We start from the raw sequence: 21179 nt of genomic DNA, 5'->3' as shown, positions 1-21179 counted from the left end.
AGCCTGGGCAATGTAGTGAGACCTCATCTCTACAAAAACAATTAAAAAAATAGCTGGTATAGTGGCACATGCCTGTGGTCCCAGCTACTTGGGAGGCTGAGGTGGGAGGATCGCTTAACCCCAGGGGGTTGAGTCAGCAGTGAGCTGTGATTGTGCCACTGCACTCCAGCCTGGGTAAATAAGCAAGACCCTGTCTCAAAAACAAACAAACAAAAAAATCAGTCTGTCTTGAACTGCTACTTCAGTAAGATACAATAAAAAATAAATTCTTAGGCCAGGTGCTATGGCTCATGCCTGTAATCCCAGCACTTTGGGAGGCCGAGGGAGGTGGATCACCTGAGGTCAGGAGTTTGAGACCAGCCTGGCCAACATGGCGAAACCCTGTCTCTACTAAAAATATAAAATTAGCTTGTCTTGGTGGCATGTGCCTGTAATCCCAGCTACTTGGGAGGCTGAGGCAGGAGAATCACTTGAACCCAGGAGGTGGAGGTTGCGGTGAGCCGAGATCGCATCATTGCACTCCAGACAGGGCAAAAAGAATGAAACTCTGTCTCAAAAAAACAAAAATAAAAACAAATAAATTATTAGAAAAATGACCACAGTTTGGATGTCACAGCAGTGTCACATTGCTATAAGAGTCTCTAAATGCATAGTCCAAATTTCTGTGCCTATCTTGTTGGACCAGTGAGTCTATGAACTGTTTGTCTCTGCAGACCACACTTTGAATTATCACTGACCTAAAGAAAGTCTTTCATGTGCACATTAGGAAACACATGCAAAAAAAAAAAATTCATAGCAATGTCGTTTCAATAATTTTTTAAAATGGAAGCCATTTAAACGAACTCTGAGAGAATGACTACAAAATGATACACATTCACATGATGGATTACCATGTAGCAGTGAAAATGTAAAAAGCATGGATGAACAGTCCTTCTTAAGCTACTGTCCTCTCTTTTGTCTCCATAATCTCCAAGCTTTTAAAAAGTGTCATCTATGCCTTACCTCCACTTCTGTGTACCTTCTTTTTGTTTTTTTTTGGAGATGGAATTTCGTTCTTATTGCCCAGGCTAGAGTGCAATGGCGTGATCTTGGCTCACTGCAACCTCCGTCTCCTGGGTTCAAGCAATTCTCCTGCCTCAGCCTCCTGAGTAGCTGGGATTACAGGCATGCACCACCACGCGCAGCTAATTTTGTATTTTTAGTAGAGGCAGGGTTTCACCATGTTGGTCAGTCTGGTCTCAAACTCCTAACCTCAGGTAATCTGCCCACCTTGGCCTCCCAAAGTGCTGGGATTACCGCCATGAGCCACCACACCCGGTCCTTTTTTTTTTTTTTTTCCCAGACAGGGTCTCACTCTGTCACCCGGGCTGAAGTGCAGTGGCATGATCTCAGCTCACTGCAACCTCCACCTCCCAGGTTCAAGCAATTCTCATGCCTCAGCCTCCCAAGTAGCTGGGATTACAAGCACCCGCCACCATACCCAGCTACTTTTTTTATATTTTTAGTAGAGATGGGGTTTTGCCATGTTGGCCAGGCTGGTCTCCAATCTTGACCTCAAGTGATCCACCCACCTCGGCCTCCCAAAGTGCTGGGATTATAGATGTGAGCCACCGTGCCCAGCCTGTACCTTCTTGACACTTTGGGCACTGTGGGGCTGTGAAATTCAACACTCACTTTCCAGGGATTATCTGCTTGATCTCTGGGGAGCATTTGGTCTTCTTGTCTCCTTGGCAGAGCCATCTCTCCTAGACTCTGCACCCTCTCCTGGTCATCACATCGTTGGCTCAGCTCCTGCTCCTTTCTGTACATGGATGGCTCCAAACATGATGGCTCTGACCCACTCCCCTGAAGCCTGCCCCTGGACATCTTCCCCTGGCTGCCCCTCAGGCACCTCAAGCTCATTGTCTCAGGGGCCCCCAAGAATGTCCTCCTGCTCATCAGGTGGGAGGGACCCTCTTTCAGACCAGACTCAGAGGAAAATGCCTTCTTCTTCATCGCTTTCCAGCACTGACATGACTGGTCTTTACCAGAGAGTTCTAAAGCAGGCTGCATAGCCAAGGCCCCATTTCTCCTTCCTGTACCTTCCTCTCCCTGCTCTCCTCTTCCTTTTTCAGGTGTTCTGTGTACTTTTCCTTTTCCTATCAAGGCCTGTTTGTAAAAGGTTTCTACCAGGATAACAGACAACTCTTTTCTTAGTCCTTTTGGGCTGCTTTGATGAAATACCTTAAAGTGGGTCATTTATAAACAACAGAAATTTATTGCTTACAGTTTTGGAGGATGGGAAGGCCAAGGTCAAGGTGCCAGTGAGGCACCTTTGGAATCTGGTGAGAGCTCACCCTGTTTCATAGATGGCACCTTCTTGCTAAGTTGTCAAATGACCAAAGGGGCAGACAAGCTCTCTCAGGCCTCGTTTTCTTTTTCTTTCCCTTTTTTTTTTAAGATTGGGTCTCACTCTGTCACTCAGGCTGGAGTAGTAGTACAATTATGGCTCACTGCAGCCTCAACCTTCCCAGGCTCAAGCAATCCTCCCACCTCAGCCTCTTCCCAAGTACCTGGGACTACAGGCATGTACCACCACACCCAGGTAATTTTTAAAAATTTTTTGTGGAGATGGGGTCTCACTGTGTTGCCCAGGCTGGTCTCCAACTCCTGGGCTCCAGCAGTCTTCCTGCCTCACCCTCCCAAAGTGCTGGGATTATAGGTGTGAGCCACCACACCCAGCCCTCAGGCCTCTTTATAGGGGTACTAGTCCCACTTGAGAGGTTTCCATTCTCATGACCTAGTTACCTCCTAAAGACTATACCTCTTAATACTATTGCATTGGGGATTTGCTTTCAACATATGAATTTTGGGGACACACAAACATTTGGGCCATGGCAACTCCTTTCCTCAGAAATCTTAGACACAGATCACCTTTATCTGCTGCTCTAATTTTCCTGGAGATTTAGGATGGAGACATTTGGCACCAAATTCCCTAAAATTCCCTACAACCATCTCTCCTCTCATTTTCACACTCATGTTGACTATTTAATATGACTTCTTTCAGCTCCAGAAATTGTGAACTACGAACCCCTGGGTCTGGAGGCTGACATGTGGTAAGTTGGACAGGCCACCCAGGTGACCTAGCAATCTTTCCAAGGGCAGAAGGCCTCAGATCCTGCTCTAGGTTACATCCCCTTAACCATGAAAGCCCCTTACTCCACACTCACTGTTCAGAGCCTCTGGCTGCTCCCCCAGTATGTTAGACCTGTGGCCAGGGCAGCTGGAGGCCTCTAGGCCTGGACCTGAGGCCAGTTAGCTCCTGGCCAGGTCAGAGCTTTATCAGGAATGGAGGAGCAAAAAGAGAGGCAAGGTGGAGGGTGCAGGCTCACCCCTGGGCCTGCCCCAGCCAGGTTAAATATAATAGTAACAGTAGCTCACTCAGTCGGCCAACCAAGTGGTCACTGAAAGTCCATGCTTCTTGGGCACTGTGCTGGGCCTGCGGATACTGCAGGGATTAGTTCTCTGCACAGATGGGACTCGTTTCATTTGGACCCTGCTTTACAGTTGGCCAAGCACCTTTGTTACCTGGTTTTCTAAAATCCTGCCAACAGTCCTGTGAGGTAGTTATCATTATCCTCATTTTATAAGGGGAAAAGGGCTCCCAGGTTGTAAGGGACTTACCTAAATCACACAGCCTGCAAGTGCAAGAGTCTGATCTTGAACTTGGGTCTTCAGACTCAGGATTCGGAGCTCGATGACTCCACACACATCCCGGGCTGCTGCTGAGGAGAGGGATGGAGAGGGGTGTGGAGCATGAGACGGCATCCAGGGTCTACTGTGGAGGAGGCAAGTGACCTCTTCCCCTGAGATCCATGAGGGTGTCCTTGCTCGTCGGGGATTGGACCCAGGCGGCCCTGACTTGACTGTTCTTTATTTTGCAGGAGCATAGGCGTCATCACCTACATCCTGTGAGTATCCCTGATCTAGGGGCTCTGGCTCAGCTTAGATCTGGGGGAACCAGAAGGAATGAGAGAGGGGCAGGCTGACAGACTGACATTTACTAAGCACCCACCATAATCCAGATGCGTTAAGTCCACACAGCAAGCCTGAGGCTAAGTGCTGTAGGTTCATTGTATCCATCTGACCCTGGCATTGAGGTTGAGTAGGCATCCACGGGAGCAGCCTCGGGCTCTCCACTCTGTACAGCCTGTGTCTGCATTTCTCCTGTAGAATGCCAGGACTCCCCTGTTTAGCCTCCCCCAGACTGAGGTGTACTGGAGAATGTTACTTTTCACTCAGAACTCTTTTTTTTTTTTGAGACGGAGTCTTGCTCTGTCACCCAGACTGGAGTGCAATGGCACGATCTTGGCTCACTGCAACCTCCGCCTCCCGGGTTCAAGCAATTTTCCTGCCTCACCCTCCCAAGTAGCTGGGATTACAGGCACCCACCACCATGCCTGGCTAATTTTGTATTTTTAGTAGAGACAGGGTTTCACTATGTTGGCCAGACTGGTCTTGAATTCCTGACCTCATGGTCCACTGCCTCAGCCTCCCAAAGTGCTGGGATTACAGGTGTGAGTCACTGTGCCCGTCCCCTTCACTCAGAACTCTTTGGACAGCCCTGTGAAGCTACTTATGCCCTCCCCAATCTTGCCTCTTCTTTCTTTCCTCATTTCCCCAGATCCCCTTTTCTTCCTCTCACTGTCTCTCTCCTCCTTTCTCCTTCCTCTTTGCCTGTATTCAGTTGCTTAGACAGAGATTTCCTGCATAGCTCCAGTGTGTAGTGAGTTACCTCTGGGGCTGGAGTCCCATGATACTATCACTTTCCATCTCTGTGACCTTGGGTAGGGACTTAACCTCTGGGCTTGTTTTTCTCATGAGAAAAACGAGAATCACAAACTTCCTGCCATGGGCGTGTTGTAAAAGCTAAATAAGTCAACGTGCAAGTTTCCTAGCCCTGGCTCTGGCACATGCACAGTGGGCTGGTGACTATTCATTCCATCAGCCCTTCCCAACCATTTTCCCTTCACGGCACACATGGAAAATGCTATTTTTATAGCACACTGGAGTAAGAGTCAACTGGTTGGGGCAGGGGGCACCAGTGCTCAGCAGCTGAGGGGATCATTCTCTCAATGATCCCTATGAACCAGGTCTCTGACTCTCCCAGCAGCACTTGGAGTAGGAACCCTGTGTGACATGGTGGATCCCCCGAGCTGCAGCAGAAGATCTCAACCCTGGCTGCACAGCAGAGCTTTTAACACCCACCATGGCCCAGGCCCCACCCCAGATCTATTATATCACAATTGCTGGGGATAGAGTCTTAGTATCTATATCTTTTAAAACTCCAGCTGAATTTGATGCAAAGAGAAGGCTGAGAACCATCAATCTATAGTTTCAGATCAGAGCCAGAATAGTCTGACTCTGGCTCTTGAAACTTTGATTTCTTCAGGACTCTGATTTGAACTATGAAGGAATCCCATGTAATCCCAGCATTTTGGAAGGCTGAGGTGGGCAGATGCTTAAGTCCAGGAGTTCAAGATCAGGCTGGGCAACATGACAAAACCCCGTCTCTACAAAAAACAAAACAAAAAACTAGCGGGGTGTGCTGGCACACATCTACAGTCCCAGCTACTTGGGAGGCTGAGACAGGAGGATCGCTTGAGCCCAGAAGTTACAGTGAGTCGTAATCGCACAACTGCACTCCATCCTAGGCAGCAGAGCAAGATCCCGTCTCAAAAAAGAAGGAATCCCAGTGTCTGCTGAAGGCATAGTCTTCTTGTGGCTTGTTTGAATTTAACAGCTTTGTTGAGATCTGCTCCATGGCAGGCACCGTACCAGGCCCCAGGATGCGACATGAAGGAGGGTCTTCCCTGCTTGCTGGGGCTCCCTGTCTGTGGGAAACACACCATACACCTAATTCACACCCAGTGGAACCAAGGTTAGGCTGGAGGCATGAACACGCCCTCTGAGACACAGATGGGAGCCACTGGTTTGCTGAAGGTTTATTGAGAGAGGAATAGAGCACATGATTGATGGATCGATTTGAACTGGGATGTAGGGAATGAATGGGATGTGGGTGGAGAAGGAGGGAAGGGCTGTGCTGGCTGAGGAAACAGCGTGAGAAAAGGAATGGTAAACCTTAAGTTCGGCTGAAATGTACCAAGCATGGGGTAAGGACCGACGCTTAATGCCTTGCTCAGGAGTTTAGATGTGATCCTATAGAAGATGGAAGGTCATAGAGGGCTTTTGTGTTCTCACAATAACAATAATAATGGCCATTAATTCCAGAGCCCTTAATGTGGGCCAGGATTACATAAGGCTTTTGTATGCATTTATTCTTTACAACAATCATGTGAGGTGGGAATTTTAGTTTCTTTATTTTACAGATGAGGAAACTACAGCTCAGAGGGGTTCTAGCTTCACACAGCTAATGAGTGGCTTATCAAATTGCAGTATCAAAATGTTTCCAGTGCATCTTGCTGCCACCATGCTAAGAAAGTGGCTGTGGAAATGGGGATGACTTTCAAGAGATATTTAGTAAACGGAACCAACAAGGAAGCTTTTGGCCAGTCAGATGTGTCAAGGGAATAGAAAGAAGGGTCCAAGGTGACTCCTGTGCTTCTAGCTTGGGTACATTCATGAAGTAATGTCATTCATCAAGGGAATGCTTGGAATGGGTTTGGACACAATAAGTTTGGGACAATGGCACTTCTGATCCAGACACCCCTGGATCATGCCTCTACAAAGGCATCCCATGAGCAACTGAAATCTGAGTCAGGAGATAGTAGATTTAGAAGTCATTATTTGTATGACATCTTTGACAGTCCCTGTTGGGGAACCACACAGATCCTTCCTGTCCCTAATGGCCCATCTATTTCCAAACTTCTTGGGCTCTGCTTAAGTTGCTCCTGTAACCCAGAAGGGCTTTCTGTCTCCTTCTCCTTCTGTCTCCTGTCTCTGACAACCTCTTTATTCTTCAAGACACAAACGATGCAAATATCCATGTCACCGTGAAGCCGCACTGGGCCTCCCTCTTTCCTGTGCTCCCCTGTCCTTCCATTATATTCTGCTTTGTCCTGCTGGGGATCACAAAGAGATACGTCTCTGTGTTTCTCTCCCCTCCGCTTTCACATCCCTTGAAGACACAGTTTCTGTCGGGTGCTTAGGAGGAGCTCCGTGAACATGTATTGAATTGGATTCAGCTGAACGGGTTGCTGGTTGGCTGCCCAGAGCGGGCAGGCTGTGTTGCTGGGAGCCTTCCAGCTCCATGCAGCAGTCATGGGGCAGGGTTCCCCTAGTCTGTCATCCCCATTTCCACCTACTTTTCCCTTAGTTATGTGATTCCCTCTCTGTTGTACTCAGCCTAAGTGGAGCATCCCCTTTCCTGGGAGACACGAAGCAGGAAACACTGGCAAATATCACGGCAGTGAGTTACGACTTTGATGAGGAATTCTTCAGCCAGACGAGCGAGCTGGCCAAGGACTTCATTCGGAAGCTTCTGGTTAAAGAGACCCGGTAAGAGGACAGAGAAGCCACTGGTTTCTCAGGTACCGATCCCTTCCTATCACCTCTGGCAAAGACCTGTCAGTGTGTCCCTGCTTTGACATAGCTGTCATCTGCACCATTGTGGTCTAATCGGGGCAGGTGCTGGGAAGTGTGGCCTAGCCAAGACGTGGCATTCGTCTTGTTTGCTCAAGTCTTTCTGCTTTCTTCTCCTGTTGAAATGTGAATAACGTGTGTGTGTGTGTGTGTGTGTGTGTGTGTGTGTGTGTGTGTGCTGGAAGTCAGCCTGGGTTTCTTTAGGGCTCATTACCTTGTGCAGTCTGTCCCAAAGGCACCTGGAATTCAGATTTGAAAAGGTTAAGTGGCAGGATTTTCAAGCCAGTTCAGGTTGGGAGTAGGAGCTAGTAGGCTCGGAGAGGTCAGTACAGTGCGGCGGTGGAAGACATGCTAACCCTATCCCTTCTCCAGGGGCCAGGGTGAGCCACGTGGCTGTGGGGTCAAAGAATGAAATAGGCAGGGATTGCAGGGTGCTGGGTACCCGGAGTATGCCCTGGATGGAGCAGGAAGAAAGGTCCACAGACGAGAACACCATGTCCTCTCTATCCCACAGACTTCAGAGAGGGCCAGAGTGGGGTTGTCTGGAGTGCAAGGGCCCTGATTTTCCTGTCTAAGAGCAGTGCTAGGGAGAGTCACTTACCTGGGTACAGAGCAGCAAAAGGCAGAGAACGGATCCAGGAGGCAAACAGAAAAACAGAGACCAGGGATTTAGCAATGGAGGGTTGGCTTTTGGAAGATTATGGAAGCTCATTAGAGCATTTATGACTTCTTAGGCCATTCAGCTTTGGGACTAACAGTATGGGTTTAGGTAACAAGGCCACTCTATTGAGGGGTCTGCCTGGACTGCTTCCTTCCCCTGGAGTGCAGAATTTGCAGCAGTTCCCATCCATCTCTGCATCCTCCATTCCACTGGTTTGACAGCAGTGGCCAAATAATACCAAAATATAGTTCTAAAAAGAGTGAGAACAGAGATGGTTGCTCCCAACTTCTGTCCTCATGGATCATCACTGTTTCCCAATCCTCATTGCAGGAAACGGCTCACAATCCAAGAGGCTCTCAGACACCCCTGGATCACGGTAAGGGCACAGCCATGAGTTCCAATGGGCAAAGGGTCCCTGCTCTGTCGCCAGTGTTGGCCTAGGCAGCCGGATGCAGAGGGCCTGTAGAGAGGCCTTTGCTTGAAACGCTGACCCTGGGCACAGATGAAAGCTAGCCAGGGGCCCCAAAGGGCCTGGGCTTGTTCGAATAGGTTTATTTGCTTGCCATTTTAAGTTTATGTGTCTCAAATTCAGGTAACTTATGAAATGAAACTCTCACAAACCTCAGTTGAAACCCTTTTTCTTTGGGGCCAACTTACACAGCGTTCTTTGTTGGAGGGTGTGTCACTGCCACTTCTCCAAGTGGAAATCAGGACTCCCCAGGTGTAGAGAGGTCAATGACAATTGAAAACCCCAACTTTGTGACCAGCCCTCCTTCCTTCTGATTTTTGGGGCTCTAAGTCAAGGATGACACTTAAATCAGCCACCCACCTCCTCAGGCCCTGAGGAATGGGGCCCGAGACAGAGGCCTGGTGGGGAAGAGAGACAGCCACTGTCAGGGCAATTCTGTTCCCTCTGGGGAGAGTTGGAGCGAAAAGATGAATCCCTGCCTAACTCGCCTTGCAGTTGGGCTCCCGGCTGCTGGCTTTCCAGAGGCTCTTGTGGTCTGGTGTAGTGAAGAGCACTTTGAGAGGGTGAGACTCAGCAGGATTCAGGCCCTAATTCTGCTGACTGGCCAGCTATGCACACCTGGGGACATCACCAGACTTCCCATTCACCTTAACTGTTACATGAGAAGGCCAGCAAGGATGAAATGACCATAAGAAAGGGAGAGATAAGAGAGGGTGAGGCAGGCCAGGCGCAGTGGCTCATGCCTGTAATCCCAGCATTTTGGGAGGCCAAGGCAGCAGAAGGATGGCTTGAGCCCCGGGGTTCAAGACCAACTTGAGCAACATGCCAAGACCCCATCTCTCTAAAAAATAATAATCAATCAATCAATACAAAGAGAAGGTGAGGCCTGTGGAAGACAGAACAGGAAGGGCTGGAGTAGTCTGAGAGGAGGTCGGCTTCATCTGCTCAGCTTCATCTGCTCATTGAAGGATGGGGAAGGCCCAAGGAGCCCTGAAGGAGAGATGCTCCTCAGCCCCGCTGCGTGAGCCCTGGCCTCACGCACTGCAGCCCTGCGCAGATGCCTGTGGAGTCCTGGCTGCATCCTGCTTGTCTGCGTGAGCACCCCTTAAATGCTATGCGTGTGGAGCTCTCTGTAATGACTGTGGACCCCTCTGCCCTGAATGAGCATGCAGGCAGCAGCCCCACACTCCTTGACCTCACTTACAGTCTGTGGGGCTGCTCATCCCGCCCTGGTTCTCCCTGCCCTGATGCATGCAATGAATGCCAGAGGCCGCTTGTGTGTGCCTTCTGCCTGCCCCTCGAACTGCCCTCTGGGGCGGGTGGCAAATTAACACTCTGGTTCTTCTGTCTGAACACCCACCAGTCAAAAGGAGAAGTCAGAGCCCCCGAAGAGCGGAAGACAGAGCCCACCCAGCTGAAAACCAAGCGCCTGAGAGAGTACACTCTCAAATGCCACTCAAGCATGCCTCGCAACAACTCCTACGTCAACTTTGAACGTTTTGCCTGTGTGGTGGAAGACGTGGCTCGGGTGGACCTGGGATTCCATGCCCTGGTGGAGGCCAACGATACCATCCAGGACGATGTGGAGGCCCTGGTCTCCATCTTCAATGAGAAGGAAGCTTGGTACCGAGAGGAGAACGAGAGCACCCGGCACGACCTGTCCCAGCTCAGGTATGAGTTCCGCAAGGTAGAGTCATTGAAGAAGCTGCTGCGAGAAGACATCCAGGTCACGGGATCTAGCCTCGGAAGCGTGGCCAGGAAACTGGACCATCTGCAAACCCAGTTTGAGATTCTGAGGCAGGAGTTCTCCGCAGACCTGCAATGGATCCAGGAGCTGGTGGGCAGCTTCCAGCTGGAGAGTGGGAGCTCCGAGGGCCTGGGCTCCGTATTCCACCAGGACACCAGTGAACCCTTGTCAGAGCTGCTCAGCAGATCATGCACTGAGGAAGTTCTGGCCGGCTGGAAGCTCTGATCACCAGAATCTAGTCAGTGATGCATTCCAAGAGGTTTGCAGAAGCATGTTCTCCTCCATCCTGCTGCGGCATCCAGCTAGAATTATCCTGCAGGGGTGTGTGTCTGTAGTATAGCCTTCCACCCTCTCCACAGAATCCAGAATCGCTGAGAATCGTGCCAGTTCATTCTTCATTCTGCACCTCCCCTCACCAATCTGGTTTTCTGGGAGGATGCTGGCAGGGCAGCCAAGCTGTTAAAACAATTAGAGAGTGAATACCCCTCAGGGTCCCCTTCTCCAGAGGGAGAATGGCTGGCCCTGGAGAGTTGCTTGAGAATTGATTTGTGATGAAGGATTTGTTCACATCTCACTCTCTGCCTACATACCTTATGGACTCTAGATCTTGGGTAATATTTGAGTTAATTCGGAATAACTAAGTCAGCATGGTGCTTTCCTGCTACAGAAGCAGGGATTTAAAATGCATAGAGAAAATAATATTGCCTTTCGTTTGCATTGATTTTTCACTTACCGTGCACTTATGTCTGACAAATGACCTCACTTGATCCTTAAAAGAACTCAGTGAGATAGGAAGGTGGGTGGCATTATTATTATTATGATTATTTCCATGTAACTGATGAGAAAATTGACTCAGAGAGGGAAAATGATATAGTTAATCAATACAGATGAAACAGAAACCCAGGATTCCCATCTCTAAGATGAGGTATATGGGAGAAAGTAGTAAGGCTTTGCTGTAAATAGCTACCTTAATATTAAAGTCCAGGTCCCAGAGGCAAAGTAAGCAACTTCATGCATTCTGCCAGGTGTAGGTGCAATGCATACACCTGCAGATGATTGTCCCAGGAGCTCTGTCCCAGAAGGTACAGTCATTGTCCCTGCTCAGCCGTGTCTCTGTCTGAAGACCAGTCTGCAAGCAGGAGAGAAGGAAAGAAGGAGTCTTCCCATTCCCCACCCTTTTCCCTCTTCTGGCTAATGGCCCCAACTTTGTGTCAAGAATAAAGACCAGAAGGTCCTCAACAGGAGGTTCCTTTTCTTATATACCTAGGCCATTGGGCCTTGAAGGCCTAAGAAATTCCATGAGGGTTTTTGAAAAGGGCGAATGTAAAGATGAGGAAGCACAAGGCCACATGGTCCTTTCATGACCCAAAGCTTTGAGCACCCCTCCCCAAGGATGATAAGATCTCATCTCCCTTTCTCTGGGGAAGGGGACAGTCAACCAACTCATATCAACAGAGCTTGGCATAGGAGCCCATTGCTGAGCTAGAAGCTTGTGGGTGGGGCATAACTTGTATAGTTCAAAGTGTCTTCACAGCCTCACAAAACATCCCTATCTTACAGGCAGACTAAATGATATTCCCAATTTAGAGATGAGGAAACAGACAGAGGATGGGATTTTCCCAAGGTCACATCATTATGGCAAAAGTAGAGGCCTTCTGATGACAAGTCTGTTGCTCTTTCTGCTTCCCCTGGCTGTGCCAGGCTCCAGAGGTTTACTGCCTGCTTGTGGGGGCAGCTCACACCTGGATTCATCCATCCATTTACAAATTATACTTAGGCATCAACCAACTGCCAGTTGCCTGGCTTGACTCTGGGGATACAATGTTGAGTAAAAACAGGCCTGATTCCTGCCTCACGGAGTGCTCAGTCCAGCGAAGGATTTGAACATTGATCAAGAATCACAGAAAGGTAGAGCTGCAGCTTGTGTTTATGCTGGGAGAGAAGCACGTAGTGCTGCGGGGGCCTGCCGTCGGGGTCTGACAGCGTCGGGGGAAGTGTCCTGAAGAGTGACACTGGAACGGAGATCAGCTAAGCCAACCAGGGAGAGAGAAATTTCCCAACAGAGCCACCATGCCAGGGCTCTGTGATGAGAGGCGATGTGGAAGGTTGAGAATGCGAGGATTGAAAGCTGGAGGGGAGAGAATGGAATATAGTGTGGAAATGACCAGAGAACAGGCAGGACCAGCAGGGCTTTGGCCATGTAGAAGAACTCTGCCTTTATCCCGAAAGTCAAGGGAAGCCAGCAGGTTCCCGGTGCTGGGGAGGGAATGCCTCATGAACAGCTCAGATAGGAAGTGGTTTAGGACAAGACAGGAAAGTTTCATCTCATGAAACCATTTCTTCAAAATCCTATCTCCTTTTCTATTCACATGAAGGATCATTTCAAATATCATATACAATATTTGTAACAGAAACTTTCTTCATCACTTATGAGAAACCATGGTGATAAGATGCATCATCACTTTATGGACCACTAAGAAAAAAAGCCTAAGATGGGGAGTCTAATAGGAACCTCCCTCTACCCCCACCAAATAAAGCTGTGATGCCCTCAGTGAGAGGGTAAATGAGAAAGGGGGAGCAAGGAAACCTGTGTGTCTCAACCTTGACACTGAGTGGGGGTGAAAAATCCTCCCCTGAGAACAGGAGTCCCAAGCCGGTGGTACTCATGCAGGTTGCTTTCTGAATTTGTACAATCAGTGTGATCCAAAAGAACATCAAGCAGAGAATGTAACGTCTGACAGTCTGAGGCTGGGTAGCCCTGGACGGCTAGCAGAAACAGTACTGTCCTCTTCTGGAGCACCTGCCTTCTCTCCAGGCCAACAGTAAGAATATGATACCATCGTCTGGGAGATGCCTCCTGACTTCAGAGATCCAAAAATGTACATCTTGGAACCAATGAAAGATGACAAAAGCTCCGTTTCCTACATCCCACCCAAGAGAATTGGTTCAAATGACCCGTCTACAGTCTCTGCAAGGTCTTACCTGCACGGTCACAGGAAGTTGTATACATGTTTGGTGCTGAGACACTGCAAATATTAAATGTCCCTTTGGTCATGTTAACACAACTTTACCTTCACACAGCCAGGTTTCTAAGGAGAGGAAGCCACTGATGGGGCAACACAGGGCAAGCTCTTTGGTGAAGGTCAAAATAGAATGCAGACCCAGTGTGGTGGCTCACGCCTGTAATCCCAGCACCTTGGGAGGCCGAGATGGGTGGATCAGATGAGGTCAGGAGTGCGAGACCAGCCTGGCCAACATGGAGAAACCCTGTCTCTACTAAAGATATAAAAATTAGCTGGGCGTGGTGGTGGGTGTCTATAGGGCCAGCTACTCAGGACACTCGGGAGGCTGAGGCAGGAGAATCTCTCGAACCTGGAAGGTGGAGGTTGCAGTGAGCCAAGATTGCACCACCGCACTCCAGGCTGCGTGACAGAGTGAGACTCTGTCTCAAAAAATAAAAATAGAATACAGTAAAAGAGCAAAATATCAGCAATGATTTGAATGGGGGAAATTGGGAAAAGGGAGGGAAAAGTGGTTATTTTAGAATCGTGATCAGTTACACACAGCACTGAGAGTCACCCGTTTAGTTGGCCCCAAGCTGGACTCCGAACTCTAAGTGGTTTTCCTTACAGCAGTGAGATTGTCCTCTCTGTGCTCACGTCCAGTTATTGTAACTGCTTCTCACTTAGACGTGTCATAAACAGGCCTTTCTCTGTACAAAGAGCTTCTAAAGACAAAGAGAGTTGAGAAATGCCCCCAAGTCTTTTGGGGAAAGCAGAGGAGACCGTGACCTTCTTCTGTGTCCTGGCCAGCCGAAGTCCCATCCTCCCATGGCATCGGAACCTGATGCTGGGGGAACCAGGGGGTCCTGTGGGATGCAGCCACAGGACCTGCTTATCTCTGCGCCCCACATGCCCTCAGCTGACTTTTTACAACAGTGTTGAGGGCTAACAATGGCGGGAAGGGCTATGGGAGTGGACTGTTTCGCTGGTGCCTAGAGGAGGGAAGGCTTGTGGGTGCTGCTCTGTGGGCAGCCCCTCTGCCATTGAGGATTTTTAATTCACTAAACTGCAGATTTTTTTGGGGGGGGCAGGGGTACAGCCTTACTGTGTTGTCCAGGCTGGAGTGCAGTGGCACGATCTCGGCTCACTCCAACCTCTGCCTCCCAGGTTCAAGCAATTGTCCTGCCTCGGTCTCCTGAGTAGCTGGAACTACAGGTGTGTGCCACCACGCCTGGCTAATTTTTGTATTTTAGTAGAGATGGGGTTTCACCATATTGGTCAGGCTGGTCTCGAACTCCTGACCTCAGGTGATCCACCCACCTCGGCCTCCCAAAGTGCTGGAATTACAGGCGTGAGCCACTGAGTCCAGCCCAGCCTGCAAATGAAAGGTCGGCCTCTGTGCTCTGTTCAAACACCATCCTGGGCTGTTTGGGAGGGGAAAGTGAGTGTATGACATTGCCCTGAATAATGATTCTCAAGGAAGCTGGCGAGCTGGCCCTTGGGGAAGGCAGCTGCCTGTCCCTGCTGTGAGGCAGGTGCTCACAGCCTAGCTTTGCCTGACTGTGTCTCAGAAGGTGGGGTGATGGTTTGGTAATTTTGATTCTGCAGCTGCGGGAGCCTGGCAGTGAAGGGAATGAGCAGAGAAATAATGGCAGAAAGAGTCGGAGTCTCCCCCATGGGCCCCCTCCCCACCCCTGCAGGTGATCATGAAGATGGTGGCTTCCTACCTCACTCCATCACGCAGCACAGGTGGCCCGGCCCATGCTGGAGGTGGCTGTGTGCCCAGCTGTCACCCCTACTGTCAACTTTCTGTAAATGTCTGTGGAACTGGATGCCGTTTTTCCTTGGTCTGTGAAATTCTTGACCCCACAGTGGGCATGTTCACGTTGCAGAAGGGTCCAGTGCCATTGAACAAACACTGATTGTGCTCTGGCTCGGGGAGGTTACAGACAAGGACAAGACAACCTCAAATAAAAGACTCAGTGTCTGGGGCAGATGGGGACCCAGCCAACTAGATGGGAAAAGCTGTGGTGAGTGATAAAATAGAGCTTCCTCATCTCCTAGGAATCAAAGGAGAGAGGAATTCTGATTGAGAAAGGGTAAGCGGGTGGCAGAGAAAAGAGGCCTTCCCAGGGACTCTGTCCCCACCAGTGACCACCCCCTTCCACCCCCAAACTGTGTCCCTTGAGGAAGGCATGAGTGAAATCTGGAAGGGCGGGGGGATGAGCCCAGACTGGGGTTGGGAACTTGGAACAGTTGAATGGAGATTAAAGAGAGGGAGACGACAGAGATTTAAAAGAGAGTTTTAAACTTTTTGTTATGGTCCCCTCAGCAGGAAAATTGTCAAAACTTGCACAGAAGTACAAGGAATGGGATAGTGGATTCCAGGACCCATGACCCCGCTCCAGCAAGAATCAAGTCATGCGGGTCCTCTTTCATTCATCTCTCCCATTACTTTTCTTCTGGGGTATTTTAAAGCAAACTTCAGACTTATGTAACTCATAAATTCTCCAGCATAAATCTCTGCTAAGGATTTTCTTCTTCTTCTTCTTCTTTTTTTTTTTTTTTTTTTTTTTTTTGAGACAGAGTTTCACTCTTGTCGCCTAGGCTGGAGTGTAATGGCGCTATCTTGGCTCACTGCAACCTCCACCTCCCAGGTTCAAGCAATTCTTCTCCTGCCTCAGCCTCCCGAGTAGCTTAGATTACAGGCACCCACCACCACACCTGGCTAGTTTTTGTATTTTTAGTAGAGATGGGATTTCACCATGTTGGCCAGGCTAGTCTTGAACTCCTGACCTCAGGTGATCTGCCTGCCTCGGCCTCCCAAAGTACTGGGATTACAAGCATGAGCCACTGCACCCAGCCAGGACTTTCTTTTTAACATAACCCCGTGCCATTATCACACCTGACAAAATCAGCGGTAGTTCCTTTATCTCACCTGAATTCCCACTCCATACTCACATGTCCCCACCACTCCCAACAGTGTCCCATTACAGCTGGTTTGTTCAAATCAGGATCCAAACAGTCCACATGTGGCATTTGGTTGCTATGTCTCTCAAGTCTCTTGGGTTTTATAACAGTACAAAAGGAAGAACGTTTGGAGCTTTTCCTGGGGAGAAAAATTGCTCAGGAAAACTGATGGTCCCATAGAAGAAGAATAAAAAAGAGAGCGTATCCATGTCGAGACCTAACTCAGAAAAGTGAGACCAGGCCAAGCAAGGAAAGGGACATTTCTGCCTCCTTCCACTGGCTTGTTCACTGTAGGGGACAGCCTGCAGGCTCACAGCCTTTCTGCAGTTCTCCCTCCCACTTAGGAGGAGGCAGAGACTCAAGCCTCCCACAAGCCCTATGTGCTCCTTTCCTGGGAAAACAGGTGGGTGAAGGCAGAAGAGCCCAGGCTTCAGCCATCAAAACAGCCAGTGAAGGGAAGGGGTGGAAGGGTGCCACCTGTAAAACTCCATTGAGGGAAGGGCAGCGGGGAGGGGTCCTGGGCAGGAGAGAAGTGGGTGTGAGAGTGCCCTTGGTTTCACTGGAGTAAGGGGCTGGAGAGATGGCACAGATGGGGGTTGGAGGTGCAATCTGCTTGCAGTTCCTAAAGGAGGCCTAGTATCTAGAGAAAATCGTTGTGTGTGGGGTGGAGCTGGGGGAGTCGCCTCTTCTGTAAAGCCAGGATTCCTTTTTCATGCCTTAGCAGCAGCTGCTGCTTCCTGCCCCTGCCTGTGGATGTTGGTACTGACCTGGCACACCCCACTGGACTTTTTCAAAGGCATTTGCAGCTGCATAAACAAAACTTGACTATCCCACAGTTTTCTGTCTTTTTGCTTCCCTTTTGGACATTTTTCCAAGACACCAAACACACTCCTAGGAGCCTGGTCAGAATCACCGGGACTCCCTGGTATCACAGATGGACCACAAGGCCGGAAGGCGGGCACTTTCTGTTTGCAGGGAGGGGCGGTCAGGAGAAGGCAGGACACAGTTCCATCTCCCCCTCACACCCTCACTTGAATCAAAAGTATTTGTGCCACATTCCCTCTGGGAACAATTTTGCTGCAGAATTTTCACCTCTGCTGCAGAATTTACATGTTTCCAGGCTGAGATGTCAGCATCAGCGTTTAGTGAGGCTCTTAACAACCAGGAAGGCCCATTGATTAGGAAAGGCCAGCCTGACAGATTGATAGCCCCGTGGCCGCCTCCTCGGGATTGGTGCTGTTGTGTGTAGCTATAAACAGGGCCCTCAAAAGAATTGCATCACCTCCCATTAATAGCCTCTGGGAAGATGATCTCACCTGACATTTTAGCTGGGCCCCTCTGCTCAGTGGCTGGCACTGCTTGACCAGGAGGCGGGTGGGATTCTCATTAACGAGATCCCCCACACCTGCATGTTGACCTTCCAGCCATGGGCTTAGCTCTTCCTCCCCTGGGTGAGGGTGCCAATCAGTAAGTGGACAAAAAGAAATCTCTTCTCCTCCAGAGTCTACTAATCCCATCTCAGCAAACTCTCCTTGAGAGGTGCAAGTGCCCCTGTGAGGGTTATGCTCAAAGATCATTCATGCCCAAGAGAATTGCAGACGTCAGTGAAGTTACAGTTAGAAACGGTTGATGGGTTGGGGAGGGTGCTAAGCACCTTGGAAAGGAAATTCTAGGAGCTTGGAGGTATGAGGGAGAGAGGACTAACAAAAAGCAAGCAGTCAGCCCTCCCTACCTGCAAGTTCCACATCCTCAGATTCAATCAACCACAGATCAAAAATGTGCAAAAAGTAAAAAAGATAACGTTACAATAATAAATGCAAATAATACAGTGTGATAACTTTTACATAGCATTTACATCATATTTGCTATTATAAGTAATTTAGAGAAGATTTAAAGCATTAGGGGAGGGTATGTGTAGGTTACATGCAAATACCACACCATTTTCTAATACGGGACTTGAGCATCCATAGATTTTCGTATCTGTGGCAGTCCTAGAACCAACCCTCCAAGGATACTGAAGAGTGAATGTGAATAAATACAGAACAGAATATCAGGTAGCACCACGTGTAATGAAGATTTAGTACTCCGGCATAGTGAGTCATGGGGGCAGTTGGGTTGCTACTTTATATAGGGTGGTCAAGGAAGGCTTCCCTGAGGAGATAACATTTGAGCAAAGACTTGAACAAAGTGACAAAGTGAATATAGGAGGGAGCAAGGGCAAAGACCCGGAGACTTTGGATTCACAGACCAGCAAGTGGACCTGTGTGATGGGAGCCAAATGGACAGGAAGGAGAGAGGTAGAAAATCCGGGTGGAGGGTGCAGGCCTTGAGGGTCTCCATGAGCTCATGGGGATGTATAGAGAGCACGGGGAAGCCACTGGAAGGCTTGGAGAAGGAAAAAGGCAAGGTCTTCAGCACAGATTTGTCACCCTCCACCTACTTTTGTGCCAGGGGGGACTAGACCCAGGGCTGGGCTCGCAGGTGCACAGAGTGGGTGGGTGACAGTTAAAGACAGGATCTAGAAGACTGGACATGGCCTGGTGGTTCCTCTGGCAGCCTCGTCCTTTTCTCTTCCCATTCCTTGTCTTTCTCCTTCCCCTCCTGTCTTTCCTTCTGCGCTCTTTGGCCCAAAGCACTGTGCTTCAGTTTCGAGGGTGAATAGCCCCTGGTTTCTCATCTCCCATCCACTTCTAGGTGGCATGCACTCCCCGTCCAGCTCCGGGTCACCCCAACCCCTGTCCCTGGAGCGCTACATCCTGCTGACTCCTGGGCAGGGCCATGGGGAGCCTTTGTGCCCTGACACCCTTTCAAAGTGGTGTGACTGGGCTGACCAGGTGACCTGAGCCCCTCATCAGTGGGAGTAAGTAGGTCCCAGGTCCTGGGATTTCATTCCAACTTGTCTCTCCAACAGCTCAGGGAAACAACTTAACCGTACAACTATTAAGCACTCACTGTTGTAGGTTCCGGGTAGGGAGGAGAGTTGGGGTTGGGGCACTGACATAGACAGGAAGAAAGTCTGTGCCCTCCAGTCATTTTCCAGGAGTGGGATGAGTCCTCTGCAAGGCTGACTGACAGGTGCTGGACTTAATAAAGGAGCACATGCTTTGTTCATGTCAGGGAGGGAGACATGATTTTCTGAAATTTGTCTTGGAGGAGATCATGTCTGAAATTGGCCTTTGAAATACTTGAAGGCCTTCCAGGGGGATGGGCGGCAGGGGCTGCCATGGGATGGACCTCCTGCCAGAGGGTGCCAGCTCCAGAGCAGTGTGGCCGGCAGTGTGCACTGGCTTTCTTCTGGTGCCTGATGCCATGATGAAAAATCAAGCATGGAGGTGTGCTCGGAGCATGGTCAGGAGACAAGACCCGCACTTGGGAATCAACAAGCAAGCTCGCTTAGCATTCACCAGATGCCCAATGAGGCATTGCGGCAGGAAGGCTATCGGAGCACAGAGAAAACCAGAGCTGCCCAGGACCTTTGGAATCATTCTGGGCAGTTCATTTTCTTGAGGTCATGGGGGCCTTTGAGATTCAATAAAAGCTATCAATGCTCCTCCAAAGAAATGCGTGTCTGTACATACACACTAAATTTTAAAAATTGAGTTATAATTTATATACCATAAAATTCACCATTTTAAAACGTACAATTCAGTGGTTTTTAGTATACTCACAAGGTTGTGTAACCGTTATCACTATCTAATTCCAGAATGTTTACATTACCCCAGGAAGAAATGTCATACCCTTTAGTAGCCATTCCCCGTTCTCCCCTTTCCCTGGCCCCTGGCAGCTACCCATCTGCTTTGTTTCTAAGGATATGTCTGTTCTGGACATTTTATTTAAATTGAATCATACAGCAGGTAGCCTTTTGTGTCTGGCTTTTTTCATTTAACATAATGTTTTTAAAGTTCATCCGTGTTGTAAAATGTATTGGACTCAATTTTTTATGAATAGTATTTCTGACTAATATTCCTTTGTATGGATATAGCACATTTTGTTCACAGAACCCCTGAAACCTCTCTTGATTTCAGAAAACCTTATTTTACAAAAGGGGGGAGTTGAAGAGGGAATGGAGAAGGCAGGAAAGCTCACTATAACTTTTTACTATGTATTGAGTGGTGCTGGGCTAAGCACTTTATATATGTGTGATCATATAATTCTTAACCCTGTGACATATTATAATCCCCATATTACAGATGGGGAAACTGAGGCTCAGAGAAACCATCCCAAGCTTCTTGGAGAAGTCAAGATTTAAGCTGAGCTTTGACTGCCAGCCTGTGAAAAGCAACTGCACATCCTGTCACCTCTTGACTTTCATCAAAGCCCTTATTTCCTTCCATTTATTTTTTAATGGAGTATGAATTCCCTATCTACCAACAAGGCATTTGTTTTGCTAAGCCCAGAATCGCCCCAGTGCCCAGAAGGCATCCCAGACTGCCATAAAATGACCCTCTCCCCAAAGTGATGTGTGACTGAAGCCCCTGCCTCCTGCCGTTCCCCTTCAGGAGCTGCTGAGCCTCCAGCCGAGGCTGTCTGTGTGTCAGGCTGTGGTAATAATAGCTGAGAGGCATCTCCTGAACAGCTGAGACATGTGTAGCTGTTGCCCTGACTGTGATGCTCCCACCGTGTGCCCCGCCTGGTGGGGAGATGCCAGGTTCAAGCCAAGGGCGGTGGGCATGCGGTGGGGGGGGGCTTCTGCGGCGAGGAGGGTGGCTGCTGTCTGAAGCCCAGCAGCAGCTGCCATGCTCTGCTTTG

At 49.2% G+C, this 21179-nt stretch overlaps 2 protein-coding genes across 7 annotated transcripts in view; one reads left to right on the top strand and one right to left on the bottom strand.

Moving 5' to 3' along the window:
* The window catches only part of SNX1 (sorting nexin 1), a 631233-nt gene that overhangs the window by 207479 nt on the left and 402575 nt on the right, over positions 1-21179 (bottom strand). The window lies entirely within an intron of this gene.
* Positions 1-21179, top strand: part of DAPK2 (death associated protein kinase 2) — a 140819-nt gene that overhangs the window by 114034 nt on the left and 5606 nt on the right. For 5 of the 6 annotated variants that reach the window (XM_050795988.1, XM_050795992.1, XM_050795993.1 and 2 more), the window contains 5 exons: positions 3047-3095; positions 3924-3950; positions 7345-7497; positions 8573-8618; positions 10075-21175. In XM_050795988.1, the coding sequence (XP_050651945.1) occupies positions 3047-3095; positions 3924-3950; positions 7345-7497; positions 8573-8618; positions 10075-10683 (884 nt within the window). In that variant the 3' untranslated portion in view covers positions 10684-21175. Of the gene's footprint in view, positions 1-3046; positions 3096-3923; positions 3951-7344; positions 7498-8572; positions 8619-10074; positions 21176-21179 lie in introns of those variants that run through there. The other variant, XM_050795994.1, reaches the window with a different exon arrangement.

This window comes from Macaca thibetana, chromosome 7, assembly GCF_024542745.1.
Source record: "Macaca thibetana thibetana isolate TM-01 chromosome 7, ASM2454274v1, whole genome shotgun sequence".
NCBI classification, from domain to species: domain Eukaryota; kingdom Metazoa; phylum Chordata; class Mammalia; order Primates; family Cercopithecidae; genus Macaca; species Macaca thibetana.
Note: the sequence above shows the minus strand (reverse complement) of the source record. Positions and strands in the feature narration are given on the sequence as shown.